Source organism: Passer domesticus, chromosome 21, assembly GCF_036417665.1.
Source record: "Passer domesticus isolate bPasDom1 chromosome 21, bPasDom1.hap1, whole genome shotgun sequence".
NCBI lineage: Eukaryota > Metazoa > Chordata > Aves > Passeriformes > Passeridae > Passer > Passer domesticus.
The window spans coordinates 639,658-661,391 of record NC_087494.1 but is presented as its reverse complement, the minus strand read 5'-3'; the positions used below and the strand labels follow the sequence as shown (position 1 = coordinate 661,391).

General features: G+C 66.4%; 3 protein-coding genes across 7 annotated transcripts; 2 read left to right on the top strand and 1 right to left on the bottom strand.

The window, feature by feature from the left end:
- Nucleotides 1–51: 51 nt before the first annotated feature.
- Nucleotides 52–2,431, top strand: REX1BD (required for excision 1-B domain containing). The gene is made up of 5 exons (XM_064396636.1): nt 52–71; nt 651–733; nt 1,168–1,372; nt 1,447–1,535; nt 1,911–2,431. The coding sequence occupies exons 1-5, from the start codon at nt 69–71 to the stop codon at nt 1,981–1,983; spliced, it is 453 nt and encodes a 150-aa protein (XP_064252706.1). The 5' UTR covers nt 52–68; the 3' UTR covers nt 1,984–2,431.
- Nucleotides 2,432–2,519: 88 nt separating this feature from the next.
- Nucleotides 2,520–10,671, bottom strand: CRLF1 (cytokine receptor like factor 1). 4 transcript variants are annotated; one of them, XM_064396628.1, is made up of 8 exons: nt 10,536–10,671; nt 5,997–6,275; nt 4,839–4,968; nt 4,373–4,542; nt 3,998–4,155; nt 3,758–3,926; nt 3,336–3,518; nt 3,037–3,192 (listed from the first exon to the last, which is right to left on the bottom strand). In XM_064396628.1, exons 1-8 carry the CDS (start codon nt 10,615–10,617, stop codon nt 3,176–3,178), a joined length of 1,188 nt encoding a protein of 395 aa, XP_064252698.1. In that variant the 5' UTR covers nt 10,618–10,671; the 3' UTR covers nt 3,037–3,175. The 4 variants fall into 4 exon arrangements, with proteins under 4 accessions (XP_064252695.1, XP_064252698.1, XP_064252697.1 ...); XM_064396627.1 differs by having other exon boundaries at nt 3,340–3,518; XM_064396626.1 differs by having other exon boundaries at nt 3,050–3,518.
- A 4,142-nt stretch (nt 10,672–14,813) lies between these two features.
- Nucleotides 14,814–20,939, top strand: TMEM59L (transmembrane protein 59 like). 2 transcript variants are annotated; one of them, XM_064396630.1, is made up of 8 exons: nt 14,814–15,060; nt 16,105–16,210; nt 16,422–16,519; nt 18,058–18,204; nt 18,297–18,402; nt 18,693–18,805; nt 18,902–19,042; nt 19,215–20,939. In XM_064396630.1, exons 1-8 carry the CDS (start codon nt 14,890–14,892, stop codon nt 19,374–19,376), a joined length of 1,044 nt encoding a protein of 347 aa, XP_064252700.1. In that variant the 5' UTR covers nt 14,814–14,889; the 3' UTR covers nt 19,377–20,939. The 2 variants fall into 2 exon arrangements, with proteins under 2 accessions (XP_064252700.1, XP_064252701.1); XM_064396631.1 differs by having other exon boundaries at nt 14,815–15,060; nt 18,693–18,804; nt 18,925–19,042.
- The last annotated feature ends 795 nt before the right edge of the window (nt 20,940–21,734 follow it).

The window sequence follows — 21,734 nt, the reverse complement described above, 5'->3', positions numbered from 1 at the left end:
TGCAGGTGGCGGCGGAGCCGCGCTCCGCCCCGCGGGGCCCGGGCCTGCGCCGTGCGGCCGGGCCGGCCATGGTGAGCGGCACCGGGAGCGGGACGGGAGCGGCCCCGGGGGTCGGGAGGGGCGCCCCGGGAGCGAGCGGGTCACGGAGGGTCGCGGATGGGGGGTCCCGGTGCCCGTGCGTGTTGGGAACCGGGGGATGCCGGTGCCGGTCCGTGCACACGTGGCCGGCGGGCTCCCGGCGCGTTTGCGGCGGGCCGGGGGCACCCCGGGGCCGGGGGGGTCCCGGTGCCCGCCTGGGCTGTGTGAGCGCGGCCGGGGTCCCGGTGTGCATAGAGAGGGGTCCCGGTGCCCTTCGGTACCGCGGGCACGTGTCCGGGGGGGTCCCGGTGTCAGTCCGGTTCGTGCACGGGTGGCCTCGGGTCCGGTGGGTGGGCAGGGGGATATGAGGGGTCCCGGTGCCCGTCTGTGCTGTGCGCACACGGCCGGGCGGCTCCCGGTACCGGTACCGGGCTCAGCTCAAGCACCGCGGCCGGGAGCCCCGGAACCGGAGCTGGGCGAGACGCGTTGCCCCAGCACCGGGGTGATCCTCCTGCCCGGTGCCCGTTACCGGCTCACCGGTGCCGCCGCGTCCGTGCCCTCCTGTCCCGCAGACGGGCGAGGCCGTGCGGGAGCTGCTGCAGCGGCTGCGGGAGCTGCAGAGCGAGCGGGTCGAGACGTACCGGCTCTTCGAGGAGTGAGTACCGGCACCGGCACCGGGGGGCGGCACCCACCGGGACACGCGGCACCCCCGGCAGGGAGGCGGATCCCCCGCGCCGATTGTTTTGCATCCTGTTGGGTCGGGGCCACGGATGGCTGATGAGCTCCAGCTGGCAGCGGGGCTCTGCGCTGGACACCTGAATCCTATTTCAGCATCCAGCACATGAGGGACTTCCCGGGATGCAGGGCTGAGAGTGTAAAGGGTGAAAAAACCCAAACCCCCGACTTTCCCCCCACAAAAAGCAGTTTCCAACGCTGTCCCGCGTGAGGGGTGGGGCTGCGTGGTCCTGCTGCCAAATCCAGGCAGGAAAACCCAGGGAAACCCTGCTGGTGCTGCCTGTGGCGGGCTCAGCTCCAGGATGGGCACCCCGGGGTGGTGACAGTGGCTTCTCCCCCCCGACCTGCCCGCAGGGGCCACCGGGCGTACCTGAGCAGTGCCCCCCACTATGACTTCCCGCGGTACCGGCAGCTGGTGCACGAGGTCACCGTGGCCTTCAGCGGCATCTCCCGGGAGGTGCTGGGCATCGCCGGGCGCCTGCGGGACCAGCTCGGCCGCCCCGACCTGGCCCAGCACCTGGCCCGCCTCCAGGACAGGGAGCAGGAGAAGCTGCAGCTGGTGGGTGCTGGGCTTGGGGGGGGGTCCCTGGGGCTGCCTGGGGGGGTCTCAGCTGCCGTGGTGTCCCCCCGCAGACGGCGCAGCTGCAGCTGGCGCGGCAGCAGGCTCAGGAGCAGCCCGAGGTGGACGCCCATCAGCAGGAGGTGCAGGAGCTCAAGCACAAGTAGGTGGTGGCCCCGCTGCTGTCCCCCCCCCTCATTTTGGGAGGGCAGCATCCCCCTAGCCTAGAACCCCCAGTGCCATCCCCTTGTGCCCCCTGTTTTGGGTGGCACCCCCTCCCCAGCCCGCGGGATCCTGGCGTGTCCTGAGCTGGAAGGGACCATGGAGTGCAGGCCAGGAGCCCCTTCCCCGCGCTCCCCCGCCCTCCCTCTGGCCCAGGGGGGCCCAGATGGTGCCTTCAGGGTCTGGCGGCGCTGCGTGGCCGCGTCCCCTCGGCCTCCCCAGGCTGAGTGTTTCATAAACAGCGCGGGGAAGGCGAGGCGGCCCACATAATACGCTCCATATGGGCTTTATTTATAGTTTCCATCCGCTCTCGTAGGCTAATTAAAACCATTGAGGCAATCAGCGAAATTCTCCAGGACCTTAAGTACGATTCGGAAGAAGTTGAGTGATGGGTGTCCCCGTGGGAACGGCTGGAGGGGCCGGGCTGGTGGAACGGGGGCCCCGCTCATCCCCCACCCGCTCCCGGCGCACCTTGGCAAGGTGGGCATTGTCCTCGGGGCCCCTTTTCTGGAGAACCGGCTGGAAGGGGGGGAGCAGCTCCCTCTGGGACAAGAGGGGTCCCCCTAAATCCTGAGTCCCCCTCAGCAGAGTGGGGACTGGTTCCAGTGGGGCTGGTCCCCCTCCCCGGCTGTGCCAAAGGCAAACCACACCCTGCAGTGCCAAGGGGCTGCCACGCTGGGCCTCCATCGAGCTGGGCACTGTCCCTGCTGCCAGCTGGAGCCCCATGGGCAGCAGCCCCCCCAAACCACGCCTTGGGGACCAGCTGTGCCCCCAGCCCCACTGCAGCTCCGCAAGCGCTTTTTCTACGGTCACCCCAAATAAACCTGTCCCCACGGAGCTGGCCTGAGCAGTGTCATCTCAAGGGTTCGTGTGGCCCCCGCTGCCCCAGTGCCACCCCCTCCGCCCTGGCTGGGTCCCCTGGGAGCCCCGGGCTGGGGTGACAAGGGCCACGGGCCCCACTTGGCTGCCCGCTGCATCCCCGTCCCCGCGCAGCGCTGCCGCTCCGCTGACGCAGACCCCGCTGGGCTTTCAGAGGTTTATTGGCATTAAGCTTAAATCTGTTCCTAATTGACTGAAATGGAACCAAAATAAGGCTGGTTTGAATCAAAACTGGAGCAGGCACTGGGCAAACCCCAGCAGCCTCCAATCAGCCCGCGTGGCTCCCTGGGGACGGACCCCTCCGTGCACTCGCACGTGGGGACCCTGGCGAGAAAAAGGCCAAAATCGCTTCCCGGGGGGAACTGCGGCGAGGGAGGGGTCACCCGGGAAGCCCCCGCCGCCCCTTTCATCCCAGAGGCTGCTCCGGCTGGCGGAGCAAAGCCTCGGTGCCTCCCCCGGCCGGGCAGGGCTGGGGGGTCCCCTCGCTGCCGCGGGGCCAGGGTCCCACAGAGCCCCCGGGGCTGGGCCAGCCCGGCCCCCCAGCCTCAGCCCACCCCATCCGCCAGGGCCGCGGGGCCGCGCTGCGCCCCGGCCGCCTCCCAGCGCCCCCGCGGCGGGGCCGGGGCGGGCGCGGGCGGTCCCGGGTGGGCGCCGGGCGCCCCGTGCCATCCTGCCGGCGCTCGCTCCCCCGCGGGCTACAACTTATCGCCGGGAAGAACCTGCGGAGAGGAGCAGAGCCCCGCGTCGCCCCGGGGTCGGCGTCACCCCCCAGCATCCCTGGGGTGGGGGGTCACCCCGCGTCCCCCCCCCCCCCTCCCCGTCCCCACCCAGCCGGGGAGAAGAAGTGCGAAAGGCTCCTTACCTACCTGGTTGCGTGTTTTGTGCGATTTCTGCAGCCACACGCGCCACTGGTCGTAGAGTTTGATGCCCAGGTTGGAGCAGCCGTAGGCGTGCTTCTTCACCCAGCCGAAAAACTGCTTCAGCTCCCGCCGCAGCGTCGTGTTCTGCTCCCCCCCTTTGGCGTCGCAGCCCCCCGCCACTCGCTCTGCGGGGACAAGGGGCTCGGTGGCACACGGGGGGGACGCGCCTCGCCCCCTCCCCATCGCCGCCGTGCCGCGGATGAGGAGGGCCCAGAGGAGCACGAGCAGGTTTTGGCTCCCGGCTGGGAAAGCCGAGCTCCGAACTGGCTCCTTTGGGAGAAATCCGGGTGCCGGGCAGGGCCCCGCGGCCCCGGCGGCCCCGGAGGCACCGGTGGCACCGGCGGGCGCTGCCGGCCGCACTCACCGCTGCGCGGCGTGGAGGCGGCCGTGGGGTTGCTCCAGTCGCTCCAGATCCCGGCTTTCTTGGAGCCGTAGATGCTGAAGGGGTTACAGCGCACCTGGACGAAGTAGACGGTGCCGGGGCGCAGGCCGGCCAGGCGGCACGAGGTCTGGTTGCCCACATCATCCACCACCTGCGGAGCGAGGCCATGGGAGCGCCCGGCCCCTCGGCCGCCCCCGCCGCCCCCCGGCCGTGCCCACGCACCTTCCACTCGGAGCTGTCCTCCACGCGGTATTGGATCTGGTACTTGGCTTGGAAGAGGAAATCCTTGAGGGCCGGCGGGGAGCTCCAGCGCACGCTGAGCTGGTCCTCCAGGTCGCCCACCCTGCTGACGTGCACGTCCGACGGCGGGTCCGTGGTCACTGCGGGGACAGCGCAGGGCTAGCGGGGCAGCGCCGCGGGGCCGCGAGGGTTAAGGAGCCGCGGATGTAAAAGCGACTCGGAGCAAAGCAGCCTAATTCGATTAGGAGCAATTCTGCTCACATATCGCCCATTTCCTGCTGCCCCAGCGCAGCGCAGCGCGGCCCCCCCGCCGGGTCACCGGTGACACGGTGACACGGTGGCGGTGGCGTGGCTCACCCACGTCCAGGATGTCCAGCATGACCACGTCGGACACGGCCACCCCCAGGCGGTTGGACGCCTCCACCCAGATCTCGTAGGGCGTGAAGAGGGCCAGGTCCTTGGGGATGTGGCAGGAGTAGGTGCCGGCCGTGTGGTACTCCTGGCAGGTGTTGTCCTGGCCGTACCACCTGCGGCAGGGATGGCTGAGCTGCTGGCACCGCTCCCCCACCCCCGCGATGCTCCCGTGGGTCACTTCTTGGTTTTTCCACGCTGCCGGAACTGGGGGAGCGGCCCCGTGGCTCACTCAGGGATTCCCCACCCGACCAGACCCACAGCAGCTTCTCCTCACCCTCCCCAGCTCCAGGAGGAAACTCATCCCAGAAGCAGCACCCCAGCCAGGAGGCACGGAGCTGCCCCTTCCCTGCTTCCCGTTGAATCCCACTCCAAATTTTTTAACAAAACAGGGATGGAGGGGAGAACCCACCTGCGCTTGTACTTGAGGGTGTAGTTGGTGTGCAGGAAGGTCTCCCCTTCTGTCCCGGGCGCCCACTTGCAGGTCAGGTCCTTCATGTTTTTGGACCAGCAAGTGATGTTGACTGGTTTTTCTGGGGGTACTGGGAGAGACAAAAACCAAAGAACAAAAGGTTCCAGAGCTGTTTTTTTTCCAGCCACGGAGACGCAAACCCCAAATCCCAGCTGCATTCCCAGCTGAGCCTCTGCATTCCCGGGAATGCGTAGCGACCCAAAAAACAAACCCGAGCTGCATTCCCTGTTCTGATCCCATATTCCTGGGACACAGCATTGTCCTTAAAATAGCCCGAGATAAAATCTTACGATTATTGGTTCGGACAAGCGCGTTTTAACCGAGGCTGTGCCGAAGCAGCCTCTCAGCTGCCTGCGGGTCAGGGCTCCACCAGAGCAGCTCCTGGCACGCTTTGGTGAGAACCAGGACGCTGATTCCTCTGTGGGGATCCCTGGCTTCTCTCCCATGGGGGAGGCACAGCCCAGTGCTGGCCAGACCCCGGTACGGAGCGGCTGGACCCTGACACAGAGCTGGACCCTGGCACTGAGTGACCAGACCCTGACAGAATGACCAGACCCTGACAGAGTGACCAAACCCCGACACAGAGTGACCAGACCCTGACAGAGTGACCAGACCCCAGCACAGTGACCAGACCCTGACAGAGTGACCAGACCCCAGCACACAGACCAGACCCCAGCACAGAGTGACACAGAGCAGCCAGACCCTGACACACAGTGACAAGACCCTGACAGAGTGACCACACCCCAGCACAGTGACCAGACCCCAGCACAGAATGACCAGACCCCAACAAAGAGTGACCAGACCCCAGCACAGAGTGACAAGACCCTGACAGAGTGACCAAACCCCGGCATACAGCGACCAAACCCCAGCACAGAGTGACCAGACCCTGACAGAGTGACCAGACCCTGACAGAGTGACCAGACCCCAGCACAGTGACCACACCCCAACACAGAGTGACCAGACCCCAGCACACAGTGACCAAACCCCGACAGAGTGACCAGACCCTGACAGAGTGACCAGACCCCAACACAGAGTGACCACTCCCCAGCACAGTGACCAGACCCCATCACGGCGCGTTATGCACACCCCATCACGTACATCCAACATAGAGACAGGAGCCGGCCAGGATGCCGCCGTCTCTGCTGTGGCACACCAGGTTGTCCCCCGACTGCTGCCTGGAGCCGTTGAGGCGGGCCAGGGCCACGCTGAGCGTGGAGGGGCCCAGGGCGGCGTAGGAGGCGGCCGGGAGGCGCCGCCCGTTCAGCGTCCAGTACAGATCCTCGGCCTTGAGCGGGATGTCCGGGCTCACCGTGCACGTGGCCACCAGCGAGGAGCCGATCAGCAGCGTGGGGTCCTGCGGGGAAATCACCGCGGGGTCTGCAGCCGGGGAGACAGAGAGCACGGCGGTCAGGCAGGGAGGCTTTGGTGCTGAGCTGAGCTGTTTAAGCATGTCTCGTGTGTGTTTGAATACATTTTATATCTGGTTTGCATTGGTTTCAACGCCTTGGTGTCTCTTCTGTATTCATTTAAATACGTTTTATATCTGTTTCAGCGCATTGTTTTGCTAGTTTACATCAATTTAAATCATCACGTCTATATCAATTTAAATCATCATATATGTTTTGTGTTAATTTAAATACATTGTTTGGCTATTTTACATCGATGTAAATCATCGCAAGCCTATACTGATTTAAATCACGTATCTATTTTGTATAGATTTAAATCATCACGTATCTATTTTGTATCAATTTAACACACTGCTTTCCATTTTACATCCATTTAAAGACACTGCTTTCTATTTTACATTGGTTTAAATGTGTTTCATGTCTATTCTTTACTTCTGCATATTTTATATCCATTTTATACCTAAAGACATTTTATATATTTTATATCTCCTTAAGTAGTTTTTGTATTTATTCTGTATCTCAATACACACCTATTTTTTATCTATTTAAATACGCTTTACACCTACTATTATCTACATACATTTTATCTCGAAACACATTTAATATCTATTTTTTATATCAACATCTATTTTTTTAACTTTTAAAATACTTTTCCTATCCACTTTTTCATCTTTTTTTTTTTTTTCCCCAGGGCTGGGGCGGGGCTGGGCTGCAGCTTCGGAAGTTTTTCCGCGACAAAAGCATTTCAAAAAAAAAGAAAATTGGAGGGGATTTCCCCCTCCCCATTTTCCCAACACTGCCAAGGTCCGGCATTCTTCCCAAGAGCTCCCTCCTCATCCTCACCATGCGCTCCCCTCGCCATCCCGGGGGTGCCGCGGGCTGGGGGGAAATTCCCCGCTCCGCCGGGAGAAATTCCCGGCGCGGCTGGCCCCGGGCCCCCGGCGCGGGGTGTTCCGTGTCCGTCAGCCCTTCCCGGCTCCCTCCGCACGCGCCGGGCTAACAACATCCCAAATTACCTCCCGGAAAGTGCCGCGACCTCCCCGCCCCTGCGACCCGCCGGCCCCGATCGGCTTTCAGCGCCCGGCTCCCTCCCGGCCACCCCAAAATCCCCGGCACGCATTAGGAGAGACCCTAATCAGCGCTCCGCAATTAGCGCTCAGGGCCCTCCTTGTGCCGGGGACGCTTAATTGGGAATCGCCGCCAGCGCTCGGGGGATGCTGGAGGGAGGAATTCCAGGGGAGAAGCGGCCGGGGGTACCCCAGAGAGCCGAAAGAAGAGAGGGTACCCCAGAGAGCCCAGAGCAATCGGGGGTACCCCAGAGAGCCCAAAGCAATCGGGGGTACCCCAGAGAGCCAAAAACAGCCGGGGTGCCCCAGAGAGCCCCGGATTTGTACCAGGCACCCCAAGCACCCCCGGATTGGTGCCAGGCGCCCCAAACACGCGCGGCACGGGGCTGGGTACCCCGGACACCCCGAGCACCCATGGGTGACCATGGGTCCATGCCACCCCCCGGAGCAAACCCTCCCCAAGGCCAGCCGGGCCTCTGGAAACCTCAGCCCCCCCTCGGTGCCACCCCGCCGATATCAGACCCTGCACTCCCGGCCCTGATTCTCCTCAATCTTAATCTAAACAGCCCCAGAAACTCACTCGAGCACCGTAAAACAGACACGTTTCCCATCCTCCGAGCAGGACCCTCTGGAGGGGCCAATTTTCTCTCTCTCGGTATTTTTTTTTCCCCTGGATTTTGGTGTTTTTTCCCTTCCTCAAGCAGGAGCCTCTGGAGGGGCCAATTATATACATATATATATTATATTTTTTTCCCCCTGGAATTGCTTTCCCCCCTCAGCACGGCCGCAGCGCCGAACATGTGTTTTAAAAGGGAAAAGTGTGAAGTTTTCCGATCGGAGAGGAAAGGGCCGGAGAGACGCAGGCGGGCTGTGGAATGTGCAAGTTGCAACGAAAATACCTGCTCGGGGGTTTTATGGCTTCTCTATTGCAAAAAAAAAAAAATGCTGATCAGGTGCTAAGTAATGCTATAAAGTAAAACCACATTTCCAAGGTGTCGGGAACGTTTATGCTTTTCTTCCGAAGGGCCGGATTTCATTTTAGTTTTATATCGGAGTTTGAAGGGGTTGGCAAAGAAAAGGGGGGAGGAAAAAAAAAAAAAAAAAGCTCCGATAAGTGTCAGAGATCACGCAGTTAAAAAAGATTTATTGAGCTGTGCAGGGGGTTAAAGGAAAATAGAAATAATTGCCCTGAAGAACAAAAGGGAATTTGGGAAGCTCTGGATTCCACAGGAAAAATAAAATTAAATATATATGTGTAGTTTGAGCTCTTCTAAAACTCGAGCAGCGAGGTTTGCGGGCAGACACGGTACCCAAAAACGCTTTATCCCTCTTTTGTGCTCTGCTCTCCGGTCTTTTTTTCCCCTTTTCTCATCCCCGACTGGCATTTCTCGTGCCCATCCCTGGGCTCGAGGAGGGATTTATAAAAAGCCCAGGCATTCCAGCGCGGCCGAGCTGCACCGAGGGGAAACTTTCGCTCTCTAAAAGGAGATTTGGCTTCGCCTTCGCCAGCGCCGCACGTCGAGGGGCGGCGGGGCCAGCGCTGCCCCGGACCCCCGTGGGGAGGGGGAAATGGGGGTCCGGGGGGGAACCCGGCCCTTTGGGGGGAGAAAGGAGCGGGCCCAGCCCCAGCGAGGGTCCGGCCGTGGCCTCGGCGGCTGCCAGCGGGATCAGCCCCGCCGGGCACCGCCTGGGCACCGCGCTGGGCACCGGAGCCGCCGGGACTGGCCGCGGAAGGGGTTTGTGGAGCGCTCCTTCTCCCCGCCCGATGGCTCCAGCAGTTCCTGCCCCAGTTAAGCCCCGCAGGAGCCCCCGATAAGGACGTGGGGGGCTCCGGGCTCCGCGGCGTGGCCGGGACCCCGCGGGAGCTGCCGGGCGAGCCGTGCCCGCCCCGGCCGGTGCCGTCCGCGCGTCGGAGCGAACATCCATCGCCTTGAGAAATTCCCATCATAGGGAGGAAGCCAAACTTCCTGCTGGGGGAGCGGGGAGCGGGAGCGGGACCTCGCCCTCCCCCGGCTCGGGCCGCAGCGGGGGCAGCGCGGCCGCCGCCGGGACCGGGGGTCCCTGGGGTTTGGGGCTCTGGGGAAGGGGGGATCCCTCCCCCGTGTGTGCCCCCATGGACCCCGATCCCCGCGGGGCTGGGGCCGCTGCACAGCCCAGCCCACAGGTGGCACCTCCCGGACCTGCCGCCGCCGGGTGGGGCCCCCAAATTGGGCATCACTGCGGGGCCCCCAGGGGGATTATTTTTTTTTTGGGGGGGGGGGGGTGGGTCGTTGTTTTTCGTGGGGCGGGGAGGGAGATCCTTATTGTTCTGGGTGGGAAAAGGGGATTCATTGTTCTCTGGGATGGGGGGGCGGCTCTCCCGGGGGAAGGGGGACCCCGCTGCTCTCGGCAGGGGGAGGGGGGGGTCTCAGGGGCTTTGGGGGGGGAAGAGGGGGGCGATGGCCCCCGGGGGTGCGAGGGGGTCGCGTGGGGAAGGGGTTGGCTATTGTTCTCCGGGCGGAGGCCGGGGGTTTCCATTGTCCTGGGTGGGGAATGGAGCCGCATTGTTCCGCGGGAGGGGGGGCTGGACGGCGGGGAGGGGGACAGGGGGGGACCGGCCCCTCTCGGGGTCCCCGTTCTCCGTGGGGAGAGGGAGCACTCGCCGCTCCGGGGGAGGGGGGCTCTCCTCGCTGCGCTCGGGGATGGGGGTCAGCACAAAAAAGGTTCCTCTATTGTTCTCTGCGGGGAAGGGGCGGGGGGGTCCCGGCTGGGCTGCGGGGACGGGGATGGGGGGTCCCGGCTGCCTGTCGGGAGGGGATGGGGGGTCCCGGCTACCCTCGGCGGGGGGGTTCCCGTCCTCCTCCGCAGCAGCAGCCGAAGCGCAGCCCCGAGGTGCGCCCGGCGGTGCCCCCGCCGCGCCCGGGACCGCTCCGCATCCCGGGCCGGGGGGGACGCGGGACACGGAGGGGAACGGGCAGCCCCGGGGGGCTCCGCATCCCCGCACCGCTGGGGGGAACGGGACACGCGGAAAGGAGCGGGGGAACCTCGGGGGGCTCCGCACGCCGGGGCCAGAGCCGGACGGGAGAGCCCCGGGGGGCTCCGCGCAGCGCCCGCGTGGCCCCGACGGGACCCCCGCCCGCCCCGCGCCCACCTTGCGGGAGCCGCCCGGTGCTGCCGGTACTCACAGGAGAGCGGGTCGGCGCGGGGCAGGCGCGGCCAGAGCAGCAGCAGCAGCGGCAGCATCGGCAGCAGCAGCGGCGGCGGCATGGCCTGCTCCGGTGCCCGTCGGTGCCCGGGGCGGCGGAGCGCACCGGCACGTCCGGGGAAGTCCCGAGCAAGTCTGAGCAACCCCCGGTTACCAAAGCCCCAACTGCCGCCCCGGCCCCGCCCCGGGACCGCCCCCGGGGGGGCAGAAAGCCACCGGCCCCGCCACCCCCCCCCCCCTCCATCGTCCCGCTCCGGTACCGGCCACGGGACAGACCCCGGCACCGCCCCGGGACCGGCCCCCGCCCGGTGCCCGCTGCCGCCGCGGGATGCTGGACCCCCCCAGCCCTCCCCGGGGCCGGTGTCCCGCTCCCCCCGACCCCCCCTGTAGGTGAGTAAGAGCCGCTCCGGGGCCGCCGGCCCACGGGTGACTCACGCGGGACCCTCCCGCGCCCCCGGGGCCGCTCTCGCCGCCGAACGGGCCCCCCCGCCGCGGCTCCCCCGCGCTCCGAGCGCCCTCGAGATCCAAAGCCCTGGTTTTGCTTATTTCTGGGCTGAAAACAGGAACATCATCCCATAAATCCCGATGTTTTCTAGCGAATCCATCATCTCGGGGCTTTCCTCCTCAAAACCCCGAAGAAGTGGAAAAACCACCCCAAGTGGCTCCGAGTCCCCCCAGACTGGCGGTGTCCCCAGGGCTCGTGGCATGCCCGGTAGTGCCACCAGCATCGGGACAAAGCCACCCACTTGGGCACCCCCAGCGTCCCCCCCCGTGCCCCCTCCCGGGGTCTCGGTGGCACCGAGAGCTTTGCAGACCCCCAGAGAGGTCACAGACCCCCGGGACAGCAGGTCCTGGTCACGGCACGGCCACTGTCCCCACGTGTCCCCAGCTGGGAGGGGAGGGGACAGCGTTCCCTGCCGGGAACGGAGCGCGGAGGGTGGCAGGGGACACCTGGGTGGCCCCGGGTGCCCCACGGACTCGGGGTGGGGGGGTCGGGGGTGACCCTGAGTGGGGCTCCGAGGTGTTGGGCACCAGCGGGAATCGCAGAGATTAGAAAACACAATAAAAAACGAGAGGGGGAGGCCGCCCAAACAATGCCTTTTCCCATCGTCCTGTTTTTTGGAAGCTTCTGAACTGTTTTTGTTGAAATTTCCCAAAAATGTCAGGCTCCGGGAGCCACCCAGCCTGAGAAACTTCAGCCCCAGCGGCCGCAGTCTGGCCGAGTGAATCACGGCTGCCCCGGGGCCGGCGGCCGCCCGCGGTCCCGACCCACCGCCCGCGTCCCCCGGGAGCCGCCGGGGACCGCGGCCAGCGCTGGGTGCCGGGGAAAAGCAGAAATTCCCCCTCCGGAGCAGCGGCCACCGAGGCCGCCCACCTGCGCTGCCAGACCCTGCCCCCAGCGCCGGCCAGGCGTGCACCCCCAGCTTGTGGGGTTCAGGGGAGCCGGGCGCGGGGGGATCCCGGGGAGGGGGTGACTCCACCCTGGGGCTGGCAGAGGGGACGTGGGTGGCTCTGGGTGGCAGAGGAATCGTCAGGAGGTGGCTTGAGGCGTGCTTGGGGTGCAGGGGGAAGATGGGGGGACAGTGGTGTCGGGAGGGGAGGGTCGGTCCCCTCTGGGACATGGTGGGCTGTCACCCCGGGCGGCACAGGGACCTCGCAGCTCGCAGCAGCGCCTGTGGCACGGGGACAGGGCGAGGGGCCGGTGGTCCCCAACCGCGGGCAGTGCCCGGGTGGCGTCAGGACCCGTCCGGGGGCAGCCGGGGGTGGCCGAGCCGCTGTCCCGCGCTCTGAGTCAGCGGCGGCCGCTCGGCGCAGCTGCGCTCAGCGCTGCCCTTTGACGGTGACCTTTAAAGCTGCTCCCTCCGGCCCACGAGCCGCAGGCACCGGCCGGAGGCAGGAACCAGCCCGGACGCCCCCTCTGCCCCCCGGCCGGGGGTCCCCCGAGGCCGGCGCGGTCCCGCTGTCCCCCGGGGTGGCTCGGTTCCCAGGGCCTCGCTGCGGGGCAGGATCTGCCCGTGGGGCCCAGCTCCCTGCCACGAGCTCTCTGCTCTGCCCGGCCGGGACGTGGCTCCTCCCCGACGGACGCGGGTGGCCCTGGGGACATCCCCAAAGCCGCCCGGAGCATCCTCGGTCCGGCTTCCCACCAGCCGCCACCTTCCCTCCCTCCCTCCCTCCATCATGTGTCACCAGGGCCCTGAATTAATCTAATTACTTGATTTCCCAGCCAGAGCTCACTCCATAAAATCCTTGGACGCAGACAGCATCTGGCTCAAGGGCCAGGGTGTAAAAAACAAACAAGGGAAAAAAACCCAAACCCCGGGAAAAGCGGGAGGAGAGGCGCAGCGGAGCTGCCTCGACTGCCTGCATCCTTTTAAAGTGACCTGGGGGAAAAATAAAGAGGCAAGAAATGCAAAGAATCCAGCAGGCAGAGTTTGCTTTCTATTCCTCTCAGTCACATTTCCACATCCAAGGGTAATTTATAACCCGCTTAACCCCTTCCCTGCCGCCCCCCCGCACCCTCTCCCTGCAGAGCATCCTCGGGGCGGCCGCACCTTCCCGCCTCTGTTTGCTTTGGGAAGCACAAAGAGTCCCGTGACGGAGCCTGAGCTGCTCCAGAGGAGGGCAAGGAATGTCAAGAGGGTGCTTGAGCACCAGGGATGGGCTCTGCAGGGCTGGGACACGGAGTGAAGGGTCCCCTGCCCGTGCGAGAGACATCCCGGGCAACGTGGGGGGAGCCCGAGGCTTCCCGAAAGGCTCCGAGGAGAAATGTAGGTCAGTAGTGATAAATGCCAAAGGCACCGAGTGCTCCTGGAGCGGGGAGGAGGGAGGGCGCCGAGGATTTGCCAGCTCGGAGGTTTTTGCCTGGGAAAGGCTTTTCTTTTTTTTTTTCCTGTGGAAAGGTGAGCGGAGGGAGCGCGGGCAGGTGCGGCGGGAGCAGCGCCCACCGGCCCGAGGCTCCCGGTGCCGCCGGGGGTCCGGGCTGCGGCTCCCGGTGCCCCCGGGGGTCCGGGCTGCGGCTCCCGGTGCCGCCGGGGGTCGGGGCTGCGGCTCCCGGTGCCCCCGGGGGTCGGGGCTGTGGCTCCCGGTGCCCCCGGGGGTCCGGGCTGCGCTCTGCCCCCGCCGCCGGTGGAAGCCCCACCTGCGCCGCGGTGATTTACGGTGACAGCCCCCAATCTACCCCATTTACTCGGCCATCCGTCAGCGGTGGCGGACCCGGGGCCGGGGCTGGCGGGGCTCCAGGAGGGGGAAGGGGAGCAGCCCCGCCGGCCCGGCCGCAGCTCATTTTCTGCCGGCCCTGCTTTGATTAATAAGATGAATAAACTGGCGGGGAGAGGGGAGGCCCCGCTCGCTGCTCCCGGCGGGGGGGGGGCACGGGCTGCGCCCCCCAGCACCCCCAGCCCACCCCAGGGCACGGAGCACCCCTCAGTGCTGAGCGGGGACAGGGAGACCCCCCCTCCCCGCGCCGGGGTCTCGCCATGTGTTCCCCATTAGGGCCGGAGGTTAGCGGAGCCCCCAGCCCGCCCCCTCCTCCCCCCGGGCCCACTCTGGGGTGCTGCCATAAATGAGGGGAAGGGGCAGGGGTGAGGGGGTGTGGGGGTGCCCCTGATGTCCTGTAAAGCCGGGGAAATCACAGCTGTGAATCCGGGGTGTCAGGGAGAGCCCAGCACCGGCCGGGGGCCCTGAGGAGTGAGGATGAGGATGAGAGGCGTGAAGGTGACTTGGGGAGTCCTGGAGGCACACAGGGGTGGCACAGTGGGGTCCGACACTGGCTGGGGACCCTCCTGAGGGGTTGGCCCACGCGGGTGGCATCGAGGCAGCCCTGTCCCTCCGTGTGGCACCAGTGCCAGCGCGACACGGCTCCCGGCCATCCCCTCAGTGCCCCCTTCAGCCCCTCTGTGTCAGGGTGACCCCAGGTCCTGCTGTGTCCCCGCTCCTCCTGATCCCTCCCGCATCCCCCAGAGCCTCCCTTAGCCCGGGGTCCCCTCCGCTCTCTGGTCCCCATGAATCTCCCGGTTCCCGCGTCCCCTTTGTCCCCCCCACTGCATCCCCGATCCCGCTGCATCCCCGGACCTTGGACCCCCCCCTTCTCCGCACCCCTGGGTGCCCCTCACCCCGCGCTGCCCGGGCATCCCCCATCCTCCCGCACCGTGCTCTCATCCCCCCGCCCGCTGCCGGTGCCGGTGCCGGTGCCGTGGATCTGCGGCAGGCTGCGGCGGCTCCCCCCGCCCCCGGCTCCCCCCGCCCGGCGCACAGCGCGTCACGGCGGGGCCGGCGGCGGCGGCGGCGGTGGCTGCGCTCGGCTCCGCTCCGTTCCGCTCCGCTCCGCGCCCGCCATGGCGGCCCCGGCCCGCCGGCCCCGGGCCCTGCTCGCCCTCGGCCTGGCCCTTCTCGCCGCCGCCGCCGCCGCCGCCGCCGCCGCCACCGACCCCTTCTCGCCGCAGCTGGGAGACACCGGCGGGTGCCGCGGGCAGTGCGGCCGCAGCCTGCAGCGCCGGGCCGCCGCCGTGAGTCGGGGGGCACCGGGGCACCGGGGGCACCGGGAGCTGGGGGGGCAACGGGGGCGTGGGGAGCATCAATATCATTGGGGGTACCGGGAGCATCGGGGCACCGGGGGCACCGGGGGCGTGGGGAGCACCAGGAGCATTGGGGGTACCGGGAGCATCAGGAGCATTGGGGGGACTGGGGGGCACTGGGATTACTGGGAGCACTGGGGGGCACCAGGGGCGTGGGGAGCATCAATAGCATTGGGGTACCGGGAGCATCGGGGCACTGGGGGGCACTGGGGGGCACTGGGGGGCACCAGGGGCGTGGGGAGCATCAGGATCATCGGGGTCAGTATTGGGAGCACGGGGAGCACCAGGAACAGCTGGCACGCTGAGTACCAGGAGCAGCGCTGGCACCGGGGGGGCACCGGGGGCACTGGGAGCACTGGAGGGGACTGGGGGCAGCAGAGGCAGCAGGGCCCCCAGGAGCAGTGGGGGCACCCCTGGCAGGCATCTCTGCCAACGCAGCCCCGCACTGGGGCACCCCCCGTGGGACAAACACGGGGGGCACCGGGGCACCCCCAATGGTCTCCTCCAGCAGCTTTGGGGTGCCCCAGTGAGGGCATCCCCACGGGTTTGGGGTGCCCACAGTGTCACCCCTTTACCCCGAGCCTGCCCAATCCCGGTGACCCCCGTGTGGGCTCTGTGTGCCCCCCACACCCCCTCAGTGTGTGCCCGGCCCCCCAAATCTGTACCCCTGCCCCAGAGCAGTGCACCCCACCTCCTGCCAGCCCGTGCCCGGCCTGGCTGCTGTCAACAGATTCGGGGGGACCCTCCACACCCTCCACGGGGACTCGGCCCCGCGCAGACCCAGCGTGGGGGGCACGCGGGGGGCTGCAGGCAGCTCTCCCTGCTTTGGGGTGCCAGCCCTGCCGCGGTCCTGGGCGGGGGCGGCGCTGCCCGGTGCCCCCCCGCTGGATGCGGGGGCCGCGTGGGGGTGTCCGGCCCCGCCACCGGGCTGAGCCCGGTGCCAGCTCCGCGCTCTCCTCCTCCTCCTCGCCGCAGGATGCTGTTCTCAACGCCTGTTACCGGGGCTGCCGGCTGTTCTCCATCTGTCACTTCGTGGATGCGAGCGCCGAGCTCAACACGACCAGAGCCGAGTGCGAGGCAGGTGAGAGGAGCCGCTGGCCGAGCGGCCCCCAAACGCCGTCCCGGGGGCATCCCCATCCCCAAACCCCACCGGGAGCAGCGCCACACCCGACACCCGACACCTCTGGAGCGTCCCGCCCCGCTCAGCCCCGCAGCCCCGGATGGCAGTGGGGAGGGGCACGGGGGTCGCAGGGACTGAGCACCCCCCCACGCTGACCCCTCCTCTCCCCCAGCCTGTGCTGAAGCCTACGGAAACGCAGAGGAGCAGTTTGGGTGCGTGACCGGGTGCCGCAAGCAGCTGCCCGAGGTGGAGGAGAGCAGGAAGGAGAAGGTGAAGGGAGATGGGGGAATCCTTCCTCGAATGGAGCTCAGCACAGTCCCCCCTTCCTTGGGATGGGGGACACCCCACATGTGCAACCCATCCATCCCCTCATCCATGGATCCATCATCCATCATCCATCATCCATCCATCCATGGATCAATCTGTCCATCCATCCATCATCCATCCATCCATCCATCCATCCATCCATCCATCCATCCATCCATCATCCATCCATCCATCCATCCATCCATCATCCATCCATCCATCCATCCATCCATCATCCATCCATCCATCCATCCATCCATCCATCCATCCATCATCCATCCATCCATGGATCAATCTGTCCATCCATCATCCATCCATCATCCATCCATCCATCCACCCATCCATCCATCATCCATCCATCCATCCATCCATCCATCCATCATCCATCCATCCATCCATCCATCCATCCATCATCCATCCATCCATCCATCATCCATCCATCCATCCATCCATCCATCCATCCGTCCCTCCATCCCTCCATCTGGATGGGATCTCCAGATGTGCCAGGCTGATCCAAGCCACCACTGGTTGCTTTGTCACAAATCTAAGGAGCAAATTAAGGGGGCTGGGCTTGGCTTGGGCCAGGCAGGGAGACCACGGGGAATTCCTGGGGGAGAGGATCTGACAGACTCCCCCAGTTTTGATTTGTTATCCTTCCCAGCAATCAGCAACGCTTTCCCCTCCTACATTTAATTAATTCAGCTTTTGCCCAATTAATGAAATTAGACTTTGGCCCAAGGAAGAGGCTTTTGGCTCCGTGCACGTGCGGGCAAAGATGAATCCGCGCCATAAAAGAGTGAAAAGCTCCTTTGAACCCCCTCCTTTGCAGCCCCGTTTTGAGACCTTCCCAGGGCCTGATCCCACTCCCCAACCCCTCTCCGAGGCCAGGGATGAGCATCCGGGGGTGACTGGGGGTGACAGGGAGGGCCCTCACCCCGGCCACCCACCCGAAGCATTTTTCCTCAGGTTCCCAGACGAGCAGGCAAAGCAGATTTAGCATAATAATTAGATACAGAATCTGACCTATTTATTTCCTGTTTGCTGGTTTGACCGTGCAAGGGGCTGTCGGAAAATGTTCGGAGCCAGTGGCAGGGAGCAGCCAAGCGGATTCCAGCAGGGATGCTTTAAAAATAACAAACTGCCGCGACGGCCAAGAATCCAGGGCACCGAGAGGCTGCCAGCAGAGGAACGCCCTCGGCACCGCGGCCGCTCCGCTCCATTGTCTCCGGCAGAGGAGCGTGATCCCGCCCCAAAGGGACGCTCCTGGGGCTGGGTGATGGCCCCAAAGCTGGGTGGTCACCCCAGGGATCACAGCCCCCGCTGGGTGACCCTCCTGGGAGTGGAGCATGGCCCTGGCACATCCCTTTCTGTGCCTGGGAGAAGCAGGCTGAGCCCAGACCTGAGCAGCCGGCTCAACCCAGCCACGACCTCGGGGTGGGATGTTCCCCAGCAGGGTGGTGACGAGGGGACAGCGCTGAGGTGATGTCCCCGTTCCTTTGCAGAGCCTGGAGCTGAAAGCGCCGTCGTTTTCCATGTTGGATTTGGTCTCCACCTTCTGCAACGACATCGTCAGCTCTGCCCAGAGCTTCATCTCCTCCACCTGGACCTTCTACCTGCAGGCGGACGATGGCAAAGTTGTGGTGTTTCAGGTGGGGGTGTCGCCAGGACCCCCTCTGTGGGTGCCCAGAGGGGTGGGGACCCCTTTCCTCACTGCCTTCTCCCTCTCTCCCTGCCCATGCAGTCCCAGCCCGAGATGGAGTACCCAGCACCCGAGGCCCTGGAGATCCAGCCAGCGCAGCCGGGGTCGGGATCGGGACCCAGCCCTGCTGTCCCCCAGCCCCACACAGGTGCGGGGGGGTCTGGGCTGCTGGGAGGGGCTGGGAGCCTCCGAGCCCTCCTGGCTCCCTTCCGAGTCCTCCAGAGCTGAACAAATTTCCCATTCCTCGGGTCTGATCAGCTTCCCACACCCCCACCCACGCCGGGGGGGCTCTGGATGGGACCCTGCCCCACGGAGCTGCGGGGATCCTCTGTGCCCCCTTAGCGGAGAGAGGGGGACCCCCACCACGCTGGCACGGGGACGGAGAGGGGAGGGTGTGCCCACATGGGCGCCCATGTTCAGCATCCTCTCCCCTCCCAGGCCCCCGGGCAAAGGGGGACAAGCCCCCCGTGAAGGAGCCGCGGGGCAAAGCCAAGGCGCACCCCCCGGAGCCCCCGCAGCAGGAGCACGACTTCCTGGGCTGCATGTCCAAGTAGGTGCTCTGGGACCTGCTGGACGTGGCACAGCAGATCCCCCCCAGCCCCAATTCCCAGCCCGTGCCCTGCCATAAACTCGTGCCTCCTCTTTGGCGGGGGCTGGTGGGGTGCTACAGGCGCTCGGGCCTTCCTCGCTGGATCCTGGCCGCCTGCCTCTTCCTCTCCGTCATGGTGATGCTGTGGCTCAGCTGCGCCAGCCTGGTGACCGCCCCCGAGCAGCACGTCAAGACCCAGGTATGGGTGAGCGCAGCCCCCCGGGTGTCAGGGACAGCTGGCACGGCTGGGTGGGCATTGCCGTGCCCCGGTACACCGTGTGGGGTGTGAGGTGCGCCCACAGCCAGCCCCAGCGTGTCCCCAAGCCGCACCCCGTCCTGGGGCTGCACTCTTGTCTCTGCCTCTCTTCCAGCCTCTGAGCATCAACGGGGACAAGGAGTACCTGGAGGACCTGGGTGGCCCCGGCGCCTTCCCCCTGCCGCCCGTCATCACCGTCACCCTGTGCCCCGCGCACGGCGGGGACGACGCGGGGCCGCTGCCCCTCAAAGTCGACCTGGACAAGACCATCCTGTAGCGCTCCCGCCCCTTCCACCGCCTCCTCCGACCCCTCACATCCCCACGGCATCGCCCCCGGCCCCGCCCGGCTCCCCGCGCCCCCGGCCCCGGACGGGCACCTCCCGCTCCCCTCCCGGGCACGGCCGCTCTGGGCAGGCTCCGGGAGGGGCAGCGGCTCTGCCTCCCCCAGGGATGTGCCGAGAGCCGGGATCCCGGCTCGCAGGGCCGAGAGGGGAGCTGCCGGAGCGGGGAGGCCGGAGGGAGCCCGGCCCCGGAGCGGGACTCTGCCTCCTCCCGCCCGGAGCCGCCGGGGCCCCGCAGCCCTCCGGGCACGGCTCCAGCGCTGGGCAGGAGGGAGCCGGCTGCGGTGGGGGATGGAGAGTGTCTGCAGCCTTCTGAGCTTTGGCTCGGCACATCCCCGGCCTCCCACCTTGGGCTGAGCCTCCGAGGCGCCGGCCCCGGCCCTGGGAACTCCCTTCCGCCGGCCGGAGCCGATTGCCTCGGGGAGCCGAAACGTGGCGAATGGATTTGGCGTTGGCAGCCGGAGACGGGAGCGGATCCCGCCGCCTCCGTGCCCACGCCAGCACCCGGCCAGCCCCTTCCCGGAGCTGTGCAGGGGCCCTGGCATGGCTCCTTGCCCTCCCTGCCCCGTGATGCCCTCGGGGAGCTGGCCCTGGTGCCAACAAGCAGGGGATGAGGCGGCGTTTCCCTGACTCCGAGCTCGGACGGGAGGTGGGAGCTGCTGGGACGGCTCCATCCCGGGCTCGGCATCCCGTAGGGATGGCTCCATCCCGGGCTCGGCATCCCGTAGGGATGGCTCCATCCCGGGCTCAGCACGCCTGCCCCGTGCTGAAGCAGCCTGCGGAGCTGTAGCTGAGGCACGGCCGTCTCTGTGTCCCTGGGCTCACAGCGCTGCCCTCAAAGTGGGCGGTGGGCCCAAGCACGGCTCCCCTCGGCTCACCTGGCCCAGCCCCTGGCCATGGAGGTGCCTCCCCGCTCCCCGTGTCCCCCCATCCTGCACCACTCGATCTCATGCATCGTTCCGTGGTTTGATTCGCACCGGCGCGCGGCTCCTCGCGCCCCACAGGGACACCCCTGTGCCGGTCCCGCCACCCCCGTGTCACCTAACGCGTCTGTACAGATTAACTTATTACCCCCGACCCTCCCCCGGGTGCTCGGGCTCTCTCTGTGCGCCGCCGGCTCCCGGGGACCGTGGCGAGGTGGGGCCGGGGGCTCTCGTCCCCCTCCCCGCCGGTTTTGTGCTGCTCCGTGTCACTTCCACCCATCCAACATATCTGGCTTTGGGGAACCGGGTTGGGGGGAGGCGTGGGGGGGTCTCGTGTCCGTTTTGGGGTCCACTTTTCGTTGTTGCTTTCCGGCCGCGTGTGAAGCTCGGTGGAGTCTTTGATGTTCCAGCCACGGCAGCTCCCCCGATCCCCGGGCAGCAGCTCCGGGCCCCGGTGGAGCCCTCCCGGCCCCGGTGGAGCCCTCCCGGCCCGGCGGAGCCCTCCCGGCCTCGCCTCCGAAGGGCAAACCCAGCCCTGAGCTGCGAGGGGGAGTAGAATAAAAGGTTTGTACCAGAGCTGGGCGAGTCGGTGGCTTCGTGGGGCGCTGGTCCGGGGATGGGAGCGGGTTTGATCCCCCACGTGGGGCCGGCAGGAGGGCGCGGGGCTGTTCCCGTTCTGCAAACTGAGCCGGGATGAAACCTCTGGCAAACCAGAGAGAAATCCCTGCTGGGCTGTTTGGCATGGGCACAGAACAAAGCTCCTCTCTGCTGCTGGGCTGAGAGATTCAGCATGGAGAGCAGGGGGAGATGCCGTGGGGCAAGCCCCCCAAAGCATCCCCCTGCGAGCTGCAAGGAGGGGCTGCAGCCTCAGGGAGGGCTCCGTGCTCGTGGAAGGGTTGGGAAACGAGGGCTGTTCTCACTGAAAACACCCGTGGGCACCGTTTTGAGGAGGAAAAGTGTGAATCAGGCCGGGCTGATGTCACCCCCGGTGTCACACACACAGCACTGGGGGGCTGGCGTGTCCCACCTTTCCCTTCCCCGCGGCGCGTGTTTGTCCTGGCGCCGTGCCCGCGGCACAGCCGAGCTCTCCCGGTGCCAGGCACGGCAGGCCGGCTCACGCGAGGGGCTGGAGCCTCGTCTGCAGCACTTCAGTAGCTCAGCAGGGTCCCCAGCTCGGAGCCAGCGGCGGCGGGGGGCCCCCGAGGAGCCCCCGTTCGCCCCGGGACGCGGAGCCAGGGCTGCGGAGGTGCCGGGGATGGATGCCGGCGTGCTTGGCAGCAGTCACGGCCAAGGAAGGCTCTCCAAAGGCCTGCTCTGCTCCCTGCCAGGAGCACGTCCCTGCCTGTCCCTCCGTGGGGGTGCGGTGTCACC

What these genes read in the sequence shown, in the direction of transcription:
- REX1BD (XM_064396636.1), top strand. An exon ending in AGCAGGAGAAGCTGCAGCTG is followed by an intron (nt 1,373 to 1,446) that starts GTGGGTGCTGGG and finishes GTCCCCCCGCAG; the next exon opens with ACGGCGCAGCTGCAGCTGGC. An exon ending in GTGCAGGAGCTCAAGCACAA is followed by an intron (nt 1,536 to 1,910) that starts GTAGGTGGTGGC and finishes CCGCTCTCGTAG; the next exon opens with GCTAATTAAAACCATTGAGG.
- CRLF1 (XM_064396625.1), bottom strand. Translation starts at nt 10,617, where the DNA reads ATGCCGCCGCCGCTGCTGCTGCCGATGCTGCCGCTGCTGCTGCTGCTC. An exon ending in ACCCTCAAGTACAAGCGCAG is followed by an intron (nt 4,543 to 4,838) that starts GTGGGTTCTCCC and finishes TCCCTGCCGCAG; the next exon opens with GTGGTACGGCCAGGACAACA. An exon ending in GCTGGACATCCTGGACGTGG is followed by an intron (nt 4,156 to 4,372) that starts GTGAGCCACGCC and finishes CTGTCCCCGCAG; the next exon opens with TGACCACGGACCCGCCGTCG.
- TMEM59L (XM_064396630.1), top strand. Translation starts at nt 14,890, where the DNA reads ATGGCGGCCCCGGCCCGCCGGCCCCGGGCCCTGCTCGCCCTCGGCCTG. An exon ending in AGGAGAGCAGGAAGGAGAAG is followed by an intron (nt 16,520 to 18,057) that starts GTGAAGGGAGAT and finishes GTTCCTTTGCAG; the next exon opens with AGCCTGGAGCTGAAAGCGCC. An exon ending in AGCAGCACGTCAAGACCCAG is followed by an intron (nt 19,043 to 19,214) that starts GTATGGGTGAGC and finishes CCTCTCTTCCAG; the next exon opens with CCTCTGAGCATCAACGGGGA.